The 19,763-nt window shown below is 40.7% G+C and overlaps 1 protein-coding gene across 7 annotated transcripts in view; it reads right to left on the bottom strand.

Annotated features, from left to right (window-relative positions):
* Window positions 1-19,763, bottom strand: part of birc6 (baculoviral IAP repeat containing 6) — a 143,689-nt gene that overhangs the window by 27,237 nt on the left and 96,689 nt on the right. For all 7 annotated transcript variants that reach the window (XM_049601143.1, XM_049601146.1, XM_049601149.1 and 4 more), the window contains exons 65-68: window positions 9,128-9,350; window positions 6,480-6,625; window positions 2,856-2,966; window positions 292-509 (exon numbers count right to left, since the gene is read on the bottom strand). In XM_049601143.1, coding sequence (XP_049457100.1) covers window positions 292-509; window positions 2,856-2,966; window positions 6,480-6,625; window positions 9,128-9,350 — 698 coding nt within the window. The remainder of the gene's footprint in view (window positions 1-291; window positions 510-2,855; window positions 2,967-6,479; window positions 6,626-9,127; window positions 9,351-19,763) is intronic.

The following is a 19,763-nucleotide window of genomic DNA, read 5'->3' as shown; positions in this document are numbered from 1 at the left end:
GCTGCCTTGCTGTTATTTTGTTGAAACTGAGCTAAACAGATGAGGATTCTGACATTTAGCAAAGGAGACATTGCCATTACTCAAATTGTGGGGTGAGAGCCATTTATTAAATGTCACTGGGGGAATGAGTAAGAGCTGTCATGACAAGTTGTATGGTAGAAGCACCAGATGTAGCAACACTACACAAGACACAAGTGTTCCATCAGTCTTACTCACTTCTCAAAGCAGTGGTTTCTGTGAATCACAGGACACAAAACTGTACACACCAAACAAGTTGAAGTGATGCTTTACCTTCATGATGTCCAGTCTCTCCTCATCACAGCGGACAAAGACACTAGACGAGGATGACAGAGGCAAAGAGGTGGACAGCGTGACGGCCTCCTGGGCAAGGCGGCGGGATCGTGCTGCGCTGTTTGTGTCGCTGGCGTTCTTCACCTGAGACATGTAATGGTAGTTGACCTTGAACATCACTTTTCCATCCTCATCCTCCGAGACCATTTCAAAGGTGTCTGGAAAGAAAGGAGGGCAGAGGGAGAAAAGTGTCAAAAGAATATGCCCATTCTCAGCTTAACTAAAACAAAAACTATCATTACCACCTGTAAACACTCAAAATTAACATATTCATTTCTCAATTTGGCCATGTTTACTTTGATGCCAGATGTAACTGCAATTCAATTAAGGTGATAATGCCAAAAAGAAAGTTTGAATGAAATCAAATATTGAAAGGATGTTTTTGTGGTCAAGCACATACCTTTAAAGAAATCTCCTTCCTCCTTTTCTTTTTTGAATTTTAGTAGTATATAGAAGTCAAGCTTAAAGGTTTTTCAATGTGTTTCTTGGGGGAGAGTGCGATCACTCATTGGACATGTTCTGCAACAAACACTGTTGCTGTGTCTCAAATCGTGTACTTTTGTACTTACACTTAAACCAGTTAAAATACTAAATTACAAAGTTTCATGTTTCAAGTTTTCTCCCATGCGGTTCGGCATGACAGGGGCTGAATCGCAGCTGTCAGCTCAGCTCATTTCTCTGATAACTTAAGATCCAGACATCCAATGCCTTAAAAATCCTTCATCTGATTAAAACACAATAAAAACAACCTAAAAATGTATTATAAAAATATGGCTTACAACTGGATAAACAGTCAATTTATGAAAGCTTCTGGAAAAGCACCACACTGACGCATGAGCAAAGAGGATATGATGCCTCTGACAGGGGACAGCAACCAAATGACATGGTCTGATTGTGGTCTGACATTAGCCTGGCGTTGCCAGACCCAATTTGCAAAACGCAAATGAGTCTGGACACAGAGTGTACATTTCCTCTATTCCCGTGGGGCAGTATCAACAGCTGTCACTCAAAGTGCCCCTTCACGCAATTGGAAAGACGGAAAACCAATCAGAGTAAACGCAACGTGTGACGTAGGCTAGCACAACGCCACTGCAAACAGACCAGCAAGCAAGGGCTGTGATGATGTCTGGGAAAGAGTGTTGCTGTCTTTGCGGATTTCCTCCTCACTGTGGACTCCGAGTTGCATGGCTGTGATTCCCAGTTTGGTTGCTTCCCTGACCTGCTCCTCCATGAGAGCAACTAGCGGAGAAACAACAATAGCCACTGGATTTTCACTGAGGTCCCATCTTTTTCACGATCAACGGAGCCAATTGGTAAATTAAACTTTTACCAAACTCCTAGGAAGGACGGCAAATACATCCTTTTTTTCAATAAAAGCTTTCAGTGCAGCCGTTTGCTCTGCTTTTAAAGAAAATATACATTCCAATTCGTTCAACACATTTACCATCGCAGTTTCAAAATCAGTAGCCATGTTGGTTGTTTATGAAATGCATTCACTCCGCTCCTTGTCCCTCCTATTCTGATGATATGATTTCAAATAACCCGCCCCAAAGTAATAAACGGTTGTGATTGGCCGGTAAGCGAGATTAGGATGGTTTCACCAGGCTCGTCTGACATGACAGATCTCTTTAGTTTTTAATATCATTGGAAATATTTAGGATAATGTCAATATATAACTTAACAAAATATACAGCATGACATTGGTCTAGTTGTTTTCAGACATGCAAAAATGTTACAAGTTACATCCTTAAAGCAAAGAAAAGCTTTTAACTTCCAGTCCAACTGGTCTCTATTATTGCCAGTAAATTTAATTTTCATTAGCTTTTAGCCACAGAAAAAAATTAACATTTTTAAGCTGAATGCAAAACTTGTTGCAGCAGGAGACTAGTCAAACCATGAATAAAACAGTCAAAAATTGAGGAACCAGCTCATCAGTTCAACACTCATATCCCTTGTCACGGAAACGCAATGATACAATCAAAAGTTTTGTTATAGTAAGTTTAGTCCAGCCCTCACACTGTATTGAGCTTTCTATTTCTATTCTGCCCGCACACTGAAACAACAGTGTTTACAGTCACTTGCAATTACTTCAGACATCAAGCTGCTTGCTAAATCAATTGCAGAACTGGTGTAATAAGTCATGACATGGCTGAATGGACAGTAATGGACAAGACAAAAGGAATGAGCAGGATGGGAACGTAGCCTGAGTCTGCCTCCCTTTCAGAGTTCTGGTATGAAGACATTATGTATGAGATCAGACAGGAGACGAGGACAGAGGTGTGTGTGTGTGTGTGTGTGTGTGTGTGTGTGTGTGTGTGTGTGTGTGTGTCTATCTGGGGAAAGAAGGATGTCTATAAGGGCATGGTGGTTTTTGGTGTAGTTTTTGCTGACATGTGTGCTCAAAGTAAAACTAACAGGCATTAGGTGCTCCTGTCTGCAATGTGCTAAGAAAAAAAAAAAAAAAAGTATATATATATATCCCGAAGCAAACATTAAAAACTCACCAAACTGCAGCTTCTTCATGGCAGCTACGTATTTTTCCTCTAGAGATCGGAGGATGGACAGAGGCTTGGGTCGACTTGACACCTTCCTTGAAGACTCAACCAGCTTCCTCTCTGGTGAGGAGGTGGGGGTTTGGGGTGGAAACAAAAGAAGACAAAAGTGAGAAAACAGGAAAGAGGCATTCAGAGAGTAACTGTGGCAGAGAGGCATCAGCTTCAGAACGTTTTCCAGCTTGTCACAGAGCGATTTATTAGAAAAGTCACCTTAGCAAATCTTTGCAATAATCTTTGTCAAACACACCCAGATACAGGCCTGCACACAAAGAAGCACTGCAGACAGGTGGAAACAACTGTGACTCAACAGTCTTAGGTTGATCTACAGGACACTCTCAGAACACAGAAACATCGCTAATAGGCCAAACGATTCAACGAGCACAGGTAGACAGATCATCAGGCGGGCTGACAAACTAACTCTTGCCGAATTTATTTAAAAGCAAAAACTAAGATATTCAATGCCAAACTATGCATTGTAAACATACTTAATTTTGACCTACTATTCATTCCGTAGCTATGCTGTACAGTTTTTTGTGCCATGAGAAGTTATGACCAACTGTCTGGATATGCTTACTTTTGGTTTTACTTATACTTGATATCACTGAGCGCCAACATGGTCAGTTTTTCAGGGAAGTACATTTTGTTTTAGTAGTTTTAAGCCTTTTTTTTTTGCTAGCGAAAAATAGCATTATCACAGTTAACCATAGCTGTAAATGAAAAGTGCTAACCAAACTAGCAGCTAGTGTTAGGGTTAGCTCCACCTTCTTGCCCAAATATGGTAAATTCTGGCTCCAAAAAAAAATCAAAGATGCCAAAAGGCCAGACTTGTGGTTTCAAAATAGGAGCCCACAAACCAATGTGTGACATCACAGTGGCTGCAACCATTATTTTATGCAGTCTGCAGACGTCATCCATTGGCTTGTGGACTCACGTTTGGAAGCCTCAAGTTCTGCATTGCAGTCATCGCTATTTTGGATTTTTGGAGCAAGTCACCAAATTAAGACAAGAGGGGGGAGCTGACTCATAGACTGCAGTGAGGCTTCACAGATAGCCTGCCACTCCAAGTGGCGATGAACTTAATTATGCCTCATATTAAGCCTTAAAAAAAATGAAACAGGTGAGTTATATAAAAATTCACCCTGTACAGGAGTCATGAATGTGGAAAATAGGTGTAGAGACCATTTTTTGTACCAGGCTGTTAACATGTTTATTTCTGCTATAAAGTTGGGCATTTTAACATGGGGTCTGCTGCGATTGATTGGTTCTTGGAGCAAGCCTCAAGTGGCCATTAGAGGAACAACAGTTTTTGGCACTTCAGTGTTGGCTTCATATTTTAGCCCCGGAGGGTGCTGCTTAGTTTTACCTAAAAGTTAAGAGGTATATATAATCTGGCTTAAAAAATGTCCCGACAACCTGTCTGCTTTCTAGTGTTTCCTGCCATGTTGTACTTCATTGTAGCAATATTGGTGTGTTCCCAAATATCTATCTTTAATTACTTTGGTGAATATGATGTTATCATAAAGAATCATAAAGAAAAAGCAAAGAAAATACAGAAACTTTTAGACAGCAAGCTGTTCCCGCTGCCACCCATCATTATCTCTGTTCTGTGTCCCAAGTGGGCAGCGGAAGGGCTTAACTCCACCACTGCAGCCATCATGTGTATCTGACGATAACAACCTGCACCATATGATACAGGCTGCAGCTACCCATCTACTGTAATCTCATCAGGTGCACTCAATGCATTAACATTTGTATAAGGGTATTAAGGTTCTCTGTTCATATAGAACTATTATCATTTGAGTAAATACTCTTCAAGCTTTCAACCACATTTTGCAGTCTTCATCAGTGGGTTGAGTTTGCTTGTTTATTAAGACTGTGTGCCAAAAGTTCTTGAAAATCTATTAAATGAACCTGTAACTAGGATCATTTTGGCATACTACTATTTCTAAGCTAAAGAGTGAACCTGTACATATTTCCATAAAAGCCCATTTAAAGAACAGTACTACTACCCAACCCTGGAAGCACACAAGATGTTCGTAGGAAGATCGCTTATTTCGCTTGTTCAGTTAGAACAGGCACATTGATGTTTCTACTATTGCCTCATCATGGCATCTCTGAGAAATACTTCTTAAAGACTGTGTACTAATTAAATGATTATACATCTGTCAGGGCCCTCGTGCTAAACACTGCACAACTCGGTGTGATTCTGGAGGGCTTAATTGTATGGATTTCTTTATGTGAAGTGACATGATATATCTTTATCCATTCCCCCACAAGCACACTTCCACCACATCTAATGGCATTCCCTTACCTAAGTGATCAGTGAGATAACTGTTTATGTGGACAGAACATAAAATTTCTCTGAAGGGAGCTGGAAGAAATGGGCGGGTGGGGAGTAATTAGTACTGTGTAGCAACACGATAATGGGGGAAGAGTGATGTTTCATCATGCGGCGGACATTTTATTGATGGCCCTGCTTTATTGATGTGACTAATGGTTAGCGACAAGAATCTCCATTCTCTCTTTATTTCTACATATCTAAAACAATTTAAAGGTCCAGTTTGTAGGATTTAGGGGGATATATTGGCGGAAATCAAATATAAAAAAATAAACATTTTCTATCTCTATTTCTATTTATTTACATGGGGAGTGGGTTCTCATCTACGGGATCACCGTGTTGCACCACCATGTTTCTACAGTAGCTCAGAATAGACAAACCAAACACTGGCTCTGGGTAGGGCCATTTGTATTTTTGCTTCAACCACTGTAGTTATCAGCCCCTCAGCAGCGAGAGCATCAGACAGAAAAACACAGACTTTTTTTAACCTGAAACTACTCAATTCAGTATTTTTACTGGTTTATATCAGTGGGTCTGTTTGTTTTGGAGAGGGAGACCTCTGTGGATAATTTTGATCCCAGTAAACACCTCCTGAACATCTGATTCTTAAGTTATCCGAGAAAAAGGTGAGCACAGATTAGCAGGTGCTGGGCTAATGGTCCATCTCTGACATGCCAAACAGCTTCGGAAAAACACTGACTTGTAATGTGAAACTGCTTCATTCATTGTTTTTACTGGTTTTACCGACCGCGTCAGTTTGTTTTGGAGAGGGAAAGACCTCTGCGGATAATTCAGAAAGAAAAAGAAAATAGGTGAGTACACATTTGCAAGTGCTGGGCAAGTGGGCCCTGTGATGTCCTGTGGGAGAAACACTGATTTGTAACGTGAAATTGCTTTATTCAGTGTTTTAACTGCTTTAAATCACCTGGTCTGTTTGTTTTGGTGAGAAAGAGATCTATGTGGATAATTCAGCTCCTGATGAAAACCTCCTGAACAATAAACACTGCACTTGCTGAAATAATTCAGATCAAAAAGTGAGTTCAAATCCCAAATTCAAAATACATTTTACATGAAACTGGGTTTGTGTTTGACATGAGCACCAATGTACAGATGTAGATATGTATTGCTGTGGCCCAACTGTTTTCAGGCTGCGATTTAAACCCAACAGTGCAGAGAATGTGAAGTCAGCTGCCAAAGTGCTTCACAATAAAGCCACATGTGTGTTGTATACATACCCTGGTTGGCCTGCCGTAGGCTGGTGGTAGCAGCGTAGACTATCTCAGCTGTCCTCTGGATGTCAGGCACCAACAGAGTCAAACCCTCTGGCTCTGGATCTGAACTATCTGTCTTCACCACACCTTTACTCTTATCTTTCTTTGACCTGAAACACATACAAATAGATATTCAGCCATAATGTAATATTGGGTGGTGTCTGATAACTCAGATTTCAGAGATCCATTTTTGTGAGAATTATTTGAAAGGTAAATTATTAATTATTCATTCATTCATTATCCATAACTGCTTATCCTGTTCAGGGTCGCAGGGGTGCTGGCGCCTATCCCAGCTGACATTGGGCGAGAGGCAGGGTACACCCTGGACAGGTCGCTAGACTATCACAGGGCTGACTCATAGAGACAGACAACCATTCACACTGACATTCACACCTATGGGCAATTTAAAGTCACCAATGAACCCTACGCGCATGTCTTTGGACTGTGGGAGGAAGCCGGAGAACCTGGAGAAAACCTACACTAACACGGGGAGAACATGCAAACTTGACACCAGTCAGCAGAAATTCTTTTGTTTTCAGGAGAAATTTTGGGATTCTTTGGCAATTACTGTACATTACAAATTAATGTGGTAAAATGCTAATTTAATATTCACTTTTAAACTCACCAGGGTGAGAGTAAAAGTGGTTACAGGTCTACTGAAACAAAAAAACATAATTTCTCTTTGGCTTTGCCATGTGAACAGTTGCTCCTCTGGGCCAACATCACAGAACTCACTGTCACAGATGTCAAAGGCAGGAGAAGGCAATATACATATATATACATATACATATACATATACATATATATATATATATATATATATATACATACATATATACATATATACACATATATATATATATATATATATATATATATATATATATATATATACACACACACACACACACACACACACATATGTATATATATATATATATATATATATATATATATATTTATTTCCAACAAATGACATGGGAGATTCTTCTTCTCTCTCTCTCTCTCTCTCTCTCTCTCTCTCTCTTTCTCCGTGTCATATGGATTACTGTTAATTTATCATGTTGATCTGTTCTGTACGACATCTATTGCACGTCTGTCCATCCTGGAAGAGGGATCCCTCCTCAGCTGCTCTTCCTGAGGTTTCTACCGTTTTTTTTTCCCCCGTTAAAGGGGTTTTTTTGGGGAGTTTTTCCTTATCCGCTGTGAGGGTCTTAAGGACAGAGGGATGTCGTATGCTGTAAAGCCCTGTGAGGCAAATTGTGATTTGTGATATTGGGCTTTATAAATAAAATTGATTGATTGATTGATTCTCAAGCCATCATACATGCCTGTCTGTTGGGGAGGGCTATAAACCATGTGTCTGATCTCAACATAATGTCTTTGGGTAAAAACCATAACAAAGTAGTACAAGGGAACTTACTGGGAAGTAGCAGTTTAATCTGGGAGCCATTCTCTTAAAACATTTGTAAAGTGAACACTTTTTCCAGCCTGTATTTGGACCAAGAAACCGTTCCAGTGTTCAGCATATGCAGAGCAAAGTCTGTGTTCTGACAAGACAATTTCTGTCTCAGTGTCCTGCTGTCAATATTTGCTGATTATTGTATTGTTAGCAAGAAAACAGGAGATAAAATGTGTCATTGATTTATATGCACAAAAGACAACTTGATTTCCACTACTACAACTATTATTTATTTGGTAAGTCTCTTTTCAGTGTACTTTTACTTTGCTAGCCCTTAAAGGGTGCAGTCTGTGATTCTAATCAGTACACCTTTTGACAAATTTAGTGAATTTCTCCTGACGGTCTGCTAGCTGTCCAATCTGTGTGTGCACTGAAAAAAATTAAAATAAAAACCTGTGCTTATACACAGCCCAGCTCTGTAAATGGGAAACAAATGGACCAAACCACACAACATTATGCCAGCTATTTCTGAAAATGCTATCAGATACATTCATAATCAGGCACCTTGGCATGTATGCATGCATAATGTATGTAAACCTGAGCACAGCATCCTGTCAATAAGCTTACAAGAGCTGTGGGTGAGGGAGATGAGTTCACTCATGTGGAGATAGTGTGGCCACATCTCTTAGGTTAGGTGCTGTATCAATGTGCATTAGGTACAGCAGTTTATGCAGAGCAAAGGCAATGTTATTTTTTCCCCAGAATAGAGGATTTTTAGAGTGAGAATAAAAGCCTTTTCCTGTTGTAATAAAACACACAACACATTTGTGGACTTTGCCTGACAACCTCCAAAAGCATTTTAGTGACTGCATCTCAACGCGTCCTCGGTGTCTCTTGGGGTATATTCACATCACCCAGGGTCAATTTTAATGCCAAGTGTTAACAGGGCTATAGATGTAAAGATCTCCAGATCATCACTATTGCAGAGAGGAGGAGAGTGAATGAAACTAGAGTGTGTTTTGCTGGACTGTTGGGGTTATGGTTGGATCAAGGCATTAAATTAGACCTCACTCTTTATGCATAAAGCCTGTCTTTGTCCAAAGGGTAAGATAATTATAGGCATGTGTAACATTTGGTTTTTATATTTTAAGTGTTAAACCCGAGGAAAAAAACTATTCCACTAATCATCTTTTTTTTTTGACCATCTCACCTGAGGCGATTGGTGTATGTGTCTACACATGTCTTCATCTTGGCCAGCAGCATCCCTACAGAGGTCTGTCCCTCAGAGTGTTCTTCATCCTCCTCCTCTTCGTCCTGTCCCAGGTCTCCAGAGAGAGGCAGCAGCAGAGGAACTAGGGCTGTGCAGGTGGATATGGCCCTCAGCAGCTCCAGTAGCGCCCGATAGAGGGGCACATGACGTGCCATATCCAGAACTGCAGAGAGACAAGAAGGATGCAACTTGTTAAGATGCCACCACATAGTGCTTTTAATGGTCAGTTGGTAACATTATTGGAAGTCCCAGGGTCTGGAAACTGTCTGAAAACCATCACAACAAGATCTTGATCCAGGGTTAAGTGAGAGTGTGTTTTATCACTGTCAACAGCAGCAACACAACCAAACGCACTCTATACGCTGTATTTACAAATCATTCAATTTCTAAGCTCAATGGAAAAGATTACAAAAGTGTTTTTCTTGTGGCCTGAAGTGACTGCTTGTGGTGCTCAGAGAAACATGGTAGGGCTTGATGCTAAATTTTTTCCCAAGGAGCGCATGTGCTCCTAAGTTGAAAAAGTAAGGAGTGCACAAAGAACTTTAGGGGCAAAATGTAAATTGATCAAATAATGTGTTTTCCGTAATGATGCAAATAGACATTTACAAGCAAAATTATTTAATGAATTTGTATACAAAATGTACAGAAAGGTAAAATCATCAAGTTTTGAAAAAGTATTGCAATTTAAATTTGTCTATGTTATTATCTTATATATATTATCTTTGCAATATGATTATCTTATACAATGTTATTACTATCCTAAAACATTCTCCAGGTCCTCTGAAACTCTGCAGGACTTATTTCCACCCTGCCCAGCAGCGGTACTGTGGCAAACGGTCCCTAACTGCGGGGAGAACGGAGCAGGCTTCCCCGGAGGTCCGCCGCTTTTCCCGGTCCCTCTTCTCCACCACACGTTGACTTATTCCCACCCAGCCGACAGCCTGGCCCCACCCCCCACGGTACAATACCAGTGAAAGTATCACGGTATCATGATACCACAGCAAGAATGAGGCAGATGTGCCTTTTGTCATTTATAAAAAGATAAATCACTGATATTTCAATGGAATAAATTACTTACTGACTTATTCATACTTCAAAAACAGCATCAATAAGTGATTAACATAGGAGGGATCAGAATAAAATCAAAAAATAAAATAAAAATAAACCAGGCACCGTCCTCCCCTGACAAGTAAAGAACAGTCCCTAAAGTGCTGTGGGGTTTGTGGACCGTTACCTGACACAAAGAGAGAAATGTGAACGGCTCGTTTCTTCTCTGACACGTCACATACTTGTGTGCCGCCACAGCTCGGTTGTCCAGGTACTTCTGGGCAACCAACGAAAGAGGAAATTACTGGACCTGGAGTCGGACTTCTCTGTCACCGGTAAGCCATTATCTTGCGCCACAGAGCACTATGAGCCTCTGCCGTATTCCTGTCTGTGACCCCCGTTCAACCCACAACTGCCAGGATTCACCTTTCCTTTCTGCTGCTGGTTGAAACGTGATAATAGGGGTGCCCCAGCGCCCACTCCACTAACTTGATGTGGAAATGAGCGGTAGTCTAGAAAACTGGCGAGTTTTAGGGGGTTTTTTGGAGGGTGCTCGTGCGCCATCACATAGATTGCGCCCTGGGCGGTCGCCCACATTGCCCATAGCAAAAACCGTCCCTGCTTATATTAATTGTGCCAACAGTGGCTTGGAAAACCGCCCATAACCGTGTCACACAGGGAAGAGGGAAGGTGGCTGGAGTTCCTCCAACATTAGCGGTTAGATTATCATATTATTTTATTGACAAAAATATAGGCTGCTTCGGCTGTTTTTTTAAGCGCACATGTGCCCCTAAATATTTTTTTATAGTTCGCACACACCTATTTTTAGTCGCAAATGCGAGTGAAACGCTTGCACTCTCAAGCCCCGCATGGGGGAAGAAAACTCCAGATTGCTCCGAGATAACTTTAATTGCGTAGAGATAAAGTGTCATTGAAACATGACAGACAGACAGACAGACAGACAGACAGATAGATAGATAGCACTTTGAGGTGGAAACATTGGACAAGGGGATATTGAAAATGACCATATTTCCAGCAAGGGATTCTTCTGTCATAGGTACATGTTCAGTAAAAATCTCATTAAAGGTAGCAGAGGTTGAGCAACTGGCCATTGCATCTGCATGCACTGCCATCTGCCTCTGCCATCAACCCTCAAGGGCTTTTGCAGATAATTCCCCCTAATAAATAGATTAATTAATCAGACCAAAAAAAAGTTTGGGGGTGTCCTTTTTTTTCTGGAAAGTTATAAGAAGTGAAAGAATAAAGCAACACAAACAATGGCAAAATGTCCTGATCAGGAGACAAGGAGATGAAGATGGGACTTTATGGAAGGCAAAAATTAAGATTGGGACTAGGTATGTCCTGTGTATGTGGCTGTGACAGTCAATGGTCTACCTCAGTCGTTTCTAAATTTACAAACCAAACCTGACACAGCTCCTACTTCTCGCCCACAACTGAGGCTTGAAATAACAGGACATAGATGGCCCTGCAGCCTGAGTCAGTCAGAGCCGTATGCTAAATAAAGGGTCATGCTTGGCAGCAAACAATTTGGTCAAATCATAATAGCAACCAGAATTACTGCCTTGCGTTTGTATGCCTCCGCCAACCAGTCAAGTTACAGTTTACATCCATGTCTGTCCTGACTTGTATGAAATACATAGCAAAGACTTTGTAGGAATTTAACAAAAAGGTATTGAGTGTTTTTTTTTGTTTGTTTGTTTTTTGGCAAAATATGGATGCTACATACACATTTTCAACCCGGCAGCACAGTTTAAAGGTGGACACCCAAGTGTAGCCAGTTCAGTATCTGCCCACACACACATGCAAACAGAGAGAGATATCCATGATGGAAAAATGGCCCCAAATGTGACGGAGACAACAGCTGAGAGCAGAAGTGCTTGTCGACCGGCGTGGAGAAATGTGCGTCCGATGAGAATGGGCTTGCGCGAGAATTTCGGTGTGCTGCGCTTCGCAGCACTTCGTTGGCAGTGTGGCCCTGGCGTAAGAGGTAGGCTTGCATTATTGAGTGATCACAAAATTGGAAGGCAGAATTCACAAATGATCTCAAATGGTTTTCATCACCACAAGAAGAACCAATTCTGATGAAGGACTAAACCCCTAACCCCTAGAAGAAAGTCAGACACCAAAGTAGTGTTTTCACAATACTCAATCCTCAGTTTAGTGCCAAAGCACAACTTTAGTGTAATGGACTTCTCTCAGTTTGTCCTGACAGAGTTTTTTTTGTTTTTGCTTTTACAGTCACTCATGGAGGTAAACTGGAGCAGCAGGCATCTACCTCTAAAGCTCCAACCTGCAATCACTGCCAAATCAGAAAAGCTGACCCTGTGGAACTGACCACAAATATGTGATGTTGGGGTGAGAAGGTGCTCTACATTTATTGCAGTCTGCAGCTTCAGTAACTCCCAATTTGAGTTTAACAGAATTGGAATTATTTTGCTGTGCAAAATGCAGCAGGGAGAAGTCATAAAAACATTTCCATTCGCTGTTCTGAACATCAGGTAATATCATACACCTTGCAGCAGCAACTGTGAGGTTGTTTGAATGCAAAGGGAGAACTAGGTAGTCAGTATGAGCAATGTTTTCTACACTGCATTAGCAGATAAAAAACAAAGCAAAAAAAACAACAACATACAAACAAACAAACAAAAAAAACAACAACACGGCAACAGAAAGTCAAACTTTGACCAAAAACAAAAAACAAACAAAAAAAAAAACAGGGAAAGTGTGGTGGCCACACTGGTTGTCAGGTGAGAAAGTGGAAAAAACAAATGTCATAGATTAGCACTTGGACCGAGGATGACAGCACAATTTTGGTGAAAAAAACAATGAATTGTAAGTAAGAAAAGGTATGCTTTCAGGAATATGTAAAGTAAGAACAAAACAAAACACCTAAATAATAAATGGAATTTGTGCTGTGTAATAAACTCACATCCTTGGAGTAATCTTTGTAAAGCCTGATGATATCAAGTTACTATAAGGCTAGTCACTGGATGTAGACTGGGGCTATAAGCCTGCCACTGGCCGACTATGTAGGGCAGGATTTTCCCTGCCTTCTATCTACATGCTACCGTTTTCAAAATCCCCGTCACTGAAGGAAACAACAACCTCTGTTGTTAATGTTAATGTTAAACGTTAATCCATTTTCTGAAATGGCCAGTTGGAGCTGATTTGCTTCATTTTTTCTCTGGCAGCCATATAAGGCCAGTGTCACTGACACTACCAATGTTTCGATCAGTTCCACTTCACAAGAAGTTCTGTGATATCGTCGTATCAATGATTTGAAAGAGCCACCTATAGCTAGCAAATCATCTGTACTTTTAGTGGATCCAGTGAGTTCCTTCACAGCCTAAGCGTAGTCAGGCTCGGCCTCTAGGGCACCAGTTATGAAATTGTGTTCAACTTTTTTTATTCACTAAAAGTTGAATCACATAATTAGCCATTAAAAAAACAGTGCACGCCTACCTATGTGCAAATGTTCAGTCAAAAAAGTTCCCCCTGACACTATTTTGCAAGAGCACCATCACTGCATTCTGTGCTTAACACTGCTCAAGATGACTGTAATTGGTTTACGGAAATATTAAGACACCAGATCATTTTTCCCCCAAAAGCACAATGTGTGCTTGCAGACCTTTCTTTAGCTCTGACGCAGTGCTGTGGAGATTGTGATAGGCAATGCAAGACTACTATGAGACAGAGAAAGGCCTGTAGAAACGAGTGTTAGACAAAGGTTTGCTTGTGTCAATGCTAAAACAAAATGAGAAAAACAGTTTGCCAAATGTAATTCAAAGACTCTGTGATGGGTTAATTTTCAGCCAGTGTTTGTCAGTTGGCATCACACAGTACTTGAACAGAAGCCAATCAAATTCAAGGGTCTGTTGAGACAGTGAAGTAGGCATCAACAGGCTGACCATGTAAACCGTATCATTTTCTGAGAGGGGCTGTCTGGTGTGTGTGCAAAGGTACTTGTGCATCCGTGTGCTTGCCTTGAAGTGTCAGCCTCTAAATAAACAGCTCTTGTTTGTGGCTCCCAGACTGTTTTACATTTATATTGAAATTCCCAGCTCCCCACTGTCCTTATCCCAGTATCTGCACAACACTGACCTCCCAGGGCTTTAATCTGCTCTCAGATCCTTTAACCAGTGTCTCTGGATGACACCTTGCATGGAATCCCAATCCCTTTTAGTTACATCTATGTAATTACTCTGAGCATTTGTGGGCAACTCATCAGAATTCCTCCTCTTGCTCTGTGTCAATGTCAGACTGTTTATTCCAACTGTGGGTAGTAAATACCAAGGAGACTCTAATGAAAGACTGAAACAGAATAAAAAAGGAAAGGGCAACACATCAAAAAACACATTTTAGATACACACCTTTTTAACAAATGGGCTATAAACAAAGCTAGATTAAAAAGGACACTCGTGAGTGCCAGGGACAATAGAATGCTCTTTGGTCCCCTGACCATCACAGAGCCCTTATTCTTCTCTTCTTGTATTTTTCCAATTTTCCTATTTTTCAGACACTGGAAAACATTTGCTGTTGCAAAATGTAAAGGACAGCACAATTTTATGATAAAAATTGTTTAATGTATAAATAAACCAATGGATTTGCTCTTTAAATGTAATCTGAGTTTTTCCTGAAGCCCTCCTCCACTCTTAAATGTGTTTTTCTTCTGTTTGTTTTCTAAAATGTCTGACCTTGTCTATATTGACTTGTATCAGAGCAAAGTTTGTTGCTAGAGAGATGCTTTCACATTCCTCTCCTGAAGGAGGCGATGTCTGTGTATTTCCCTAAAATCTGAGATTCAAACGCACCATGGGCAAGCTAGGTTAAATATATCAGCAATACGTAAGCTATCTTCCGTACTATGGGAAACACCTATCAATGGGGAACACCAGCAAAAAAGCCTGAAACTGTCAGCGCAGAGAGTTAGCATTAGCATAGTGACCAAAAAAAGCAGACCCTTGAGCTTCCTCCCACTATCTACCAAAGCCCCATTGTAGCAGCTTGTATGTTTCACAATTGCCTGACACAGTGTGTCTGCCACTGCCAGTTAGCCTACAAGCTGACAAGCAACATAAACAAATAAAAAACACTAACTACACTTACCATTCTAATGCTTCTGCTCGTCACCAACTTTGGAGCACTACAGACTGAGTCTGACTGAGGAAGAAAGAACAGATTGTTTCTGGCCCCTTTTCTAAGTTTATTTATTTATTTATTTATTTTATGTGGGGAAAACCATGGTAAACAAATATTAATCACAGCACATAACGTGTCACCTCAAAATTGTTGTTCACCAGTCACATTTGCCTGCATGTTAGTTTTTTAACCAGTTTTGAGCAATTACATTTAGGAAACTCCATTGCCCATTGGAAGCCTGACATAAAGAGGAAAGAGTATAGAGGAAAAAAAACAGAGCTTGTTCTCATCTTAGCTACAGACAAGCAGTGGTCCAAAGAGGCTGGACATCCATCACAGCTATGACCATCTTGGTAGTGCTGACCTGCAGTCATGGCAGTGCTACGTACAGCAAGCCTCCACTTTCTGTGATTTAGGGTCTTCGGGGGGCCTTACAGGGATGGGCGCTGCGAGTACCCGTCTTGGATGCTCAGGCTGATTAATAGTTAATGGGGGCCCTTAGACCTGAATGGGGGTGAGTGCCGATGAGTTAGCGTGGCATATGTAAGGCCTGTTTGAAATAAAGGCATTACTGTTGGATTTTAATGTCTCCCTGGTCACATCTGTAGCGTCACCTAGTGTCGAATCACTTACCGCACCAAAGTACTGTGTCAGGAAGTTGCATTTGAAATCAGGTTGTGAATCATCTATAAATACACACCAGGCAGAATCTAAAATCAAGCTTTGGATATAGATTTTAAAATGTCATCTACAAATCCACACACACATTAGTCCCTGATGGATCAAAATAACACATCAAAGAATCGGAAACAACATCAGCTCCCAGCTGGCTCAAACAATAGTACACTAACATGGTCAAAAGTGCTTGTTAGGGTGCTGGAACTGAAGTAATCTAACATTTTTCCTAATTATTTTTATTGCTTGATATAGCACATATTGAATTACAGTACCAACATCATCAGTTGAGACCCAAAATTCATTCCCACTGAAACATAAGTAAAATATAACTCAGTCAGTCATTATTAAGAAGTTTGTGGTATACTGTCAGTGGAAAATGATGTGAACACATTTATTGAGCATCAACTTCAATGTTTTACACATACTTGATTTGCATAAATAACATGGCTAACATTATCGGTCATTAGCAGGTGTCCAGCATAACCCCTGAAAACAGGAGAGCTTAATTTGGTGAATAAAGCAGGCTCAACTGGAAAAGAGTTGCTTGAGGTATTTTAATTTTAATAGCTTAGCAAGTGGTGACATCTTCCAATATTTCTGTTCAATGCATTATAAATATTTTTAAAAGCAAACCTAGCAGTAAGGCTTTTGTTGGCAGACCCATTAGTTACTTTTGCCGCCTGTTGTGATATGGTACAGTTATTAATGCTTTATGTAAAATCCTTGTGCCTCTGATTATTTTTTTGTTGACAGTCATATGCATCATACGCTGGATCAAAAACCCATTAGCTACAGAGAGAATGAATTATGGAGAAAGTAATATTACATATTTTATGCATATGAAACATTTTAATCATCACAGCACAGATAAATAAAATATTTCATTATATTGTGGTATCAATGCTAGACATCCTGGTGGCTCAGCAACATGAAGTCATGCACCAACAACACTGACAGTTTTTAATCTGGTCAATGTTTTTTTTTTCAAATTTATGTTATGTCTCTCTTAACTGTGTGTCTAATAAAAAATGTGTGTGCGTTGTAGAGATTAAGGCCGGGCAATATGTCGCTATTTTGGTTATATCATTATTTTTTAAACCAGATATGGAATGCGACGCCATCGTTTACATCGATATGGTCCATTGCTGCACGCTGTCTCGCCAGCTTCTCCGCTCCGCAGTTGCCGTCTCTCTCTCTCTCGCTCTCTCTCACTCACTCTTCATAACACACACAGGCACATTCTGCCCCACCTCTCCCTGTCCCTCTTTCTGAGCCGCCCACCCTCTCCCCCTTGTCACTATCATCAAAAGGGGTAGGTTGATTTCATCCATGCTCACTCATCTCACAACTCGCTTTTCCACAAAGTATTCACTTCAACGGAAAAAAGTAATCCTCCGTTCATTCATCCTGAAAAATGGATGTAACTGAAAAACGGAACATTCACTTCACTGTCCACCTTTATTTTACTTTGCCGTGTCTGTGACCCGCAACTTTAGTTTCGGAAATGGTCGCTATCGCTAATGTGCACACTTGTATACATTTTATTTATTCAAATGTTATTGTATTTCCTTCAAACGTGATCCTTCTGAGCTGCCAGATCAAACTCTCTGGCTGGCCGCATATTGGAAATTGAAATCAGTGGGGCTGGCTGAAACTGAAAGCACTGTGACCACCGCCTTTTAAAACGGCCATTCATTTATCACGGAAAATATCGATATATATCCTATATCGAAATTCCAGGTAAAGATATCAAGATATTGGTTTTGTCCATATCGCCCACCCTTACCAGGGATGTCAGTGGTTAATTGTAGAGGGTTACTGTTTACACGTGAACAATATTTTTGACAGTTTAAGCACGGTCTATCGGTTAATTTTGTCAGTTTACGGCACTGTACAACACCCAGATCTGGTGGGACCGAAGGTTGGCCAACATGTTTCCACAGCAACGTGTTCCACTACCGGGACAGGTGGCTCCCACCTGACCCAGGCAAAGGAAAGACTGGAAACCACAGGGTGGGCAGTTGGAACTATATTTCTGTACGTTAGTGTGGCAAACAGGCTGTCTGTCAGCAAAGCTAACATAAAATAAAATAAAATAAAATGCAACTTGCAATACAGCGTTAAACCAGTGAGGCAATGGAGCACCAGACTAAAGGAAAAGGCCTCTTGTATCTCGCATCATTTTGCTTTTTTTTTCTTCTTCTTTTTTTCCCCTTAAGAATTAAGCGGTTACTTATTATTTACTGGGTGTTGGTCTATCAAGATTAACTAAAACTGACATCCTTAGTGTGTTGTTCATATCCTTTTAAGCTTCATTGCTCCCCTTCACAACGGTGACCACATCTTGTCTTCAATACTGCATAGCCAAATAGTTCAAACCTGGAAAAAGCACTGATTATCAACCACAGAAAATCCTGCTCTGCCATTGTATGCCAAACAAAGACAATCTTATTAACACCCTATTGTCAACTCACAAATCCTGTCTTACTTTTCATCCAATTTAATCTATTTACTCTGCCTCTACTGTCCCGCAGTACCTTGTGAAATGCAAAGATTCCTGTAATTACAGCTGACAGATTGATGTTTGGTATTTTACTGGGGTGTAAAAGGGGAACTTGTTTAGAAAAGGACACCCCTGTGCTGTTCATTACTGAAGGTAGTGTCACATCAGGGCTAAGAAGGGAGGAAACTTGTGAAAACAAGCTTGTCATGTAAAAACAAGTATTTATATCCATATTTGAGAGACAATCACAGCCAATTTTAGATAGCAGAGCGTCAGTTAATGGGGGCCAGGATCCCTCCCTGCTGCCAAAAATGTTCCAGAGATTCTTTCAATTTAATGGCTACAACGTAAAATACCTCTGCTCGAATAAAGCTTTTCTTCCTCCAAGTGGAACAACACTAATCATTTTGGAGCAGCTCATAATTCAGCTCCTGGGACCATGGTCCATTTGTAATGAGGCAAGCTGAGATGCATAGAAGCTTGCTAGTGTATGAGCTCACTTCATAATTGCCCATAATAGGCGGGTGCTGCAATTGTGTGTGGGTGTGTTCATATGAGTGAGGCACTAATCTGGCTACCATGCCACTCACCACTTAAAACCTGGTACTGCAGCCTCAGATTGTAAAACACACCCTGAAGAGGATAAACCCAAACAAAGCACCTGAGCTGCTGTTGATAGCTAGCATACAGCTAACATCTGTGCAGTTGGTACACTGGCTGTTTGAGACAAATAAGCACAATCCATCAGTCAAGTCTTTGCAAATGACGCCAAATAACTGGCTTGCTTTATGTCTGAACACGCTTTTAGTCTCGTTCAACTGTAAAATGTCACACTCACTACATAGAGTACCTTTAATTTTCAACAGCCAAATCAAAATTAACATTTTTTTTTCTTAATGCGAAGCACTGGCATCAGTATCAGTACAAGCAAATTCCGTATCTGCCAGGACCTAGTTTTTAGCAAACAAGCTCTGATAAACCCAGTGGACCCTGCTTGCCCTGCGGCAAACTAAAGATGAGGTGGTGAAGGAGGCATTGTATCTATTAGCTCTAAATGTTGGACTTAGAGTCATTAAGTGGCCAGGAACATGAGACTAAATGCATGCCAATGTTGTTCCATGCAGGGTTTCTGCACATTTTTATGGACAAAATGTCAAATCTATTCCATGACATCTCAAGGACCCATAA

Source organism: Epinephelus fuscoguttatus, linkage group LG16 (genome assembly GCF_011397635.1).
Source record: "Epinephelus fuscoguttatus linkage group LG16, E.fuscoguttatus.final_Chr_v1".
NCBI lineage: Eukaryota > Metazoa > Chordata > Actinopteri > Perciformes > Serranidae > Epinephelus > Epinephelus fuscoguttatus.
Note: the sequence above shows the minus strand (reverse complement) of the source record. Positions and strands in the feature narration are given on the sequence as shown.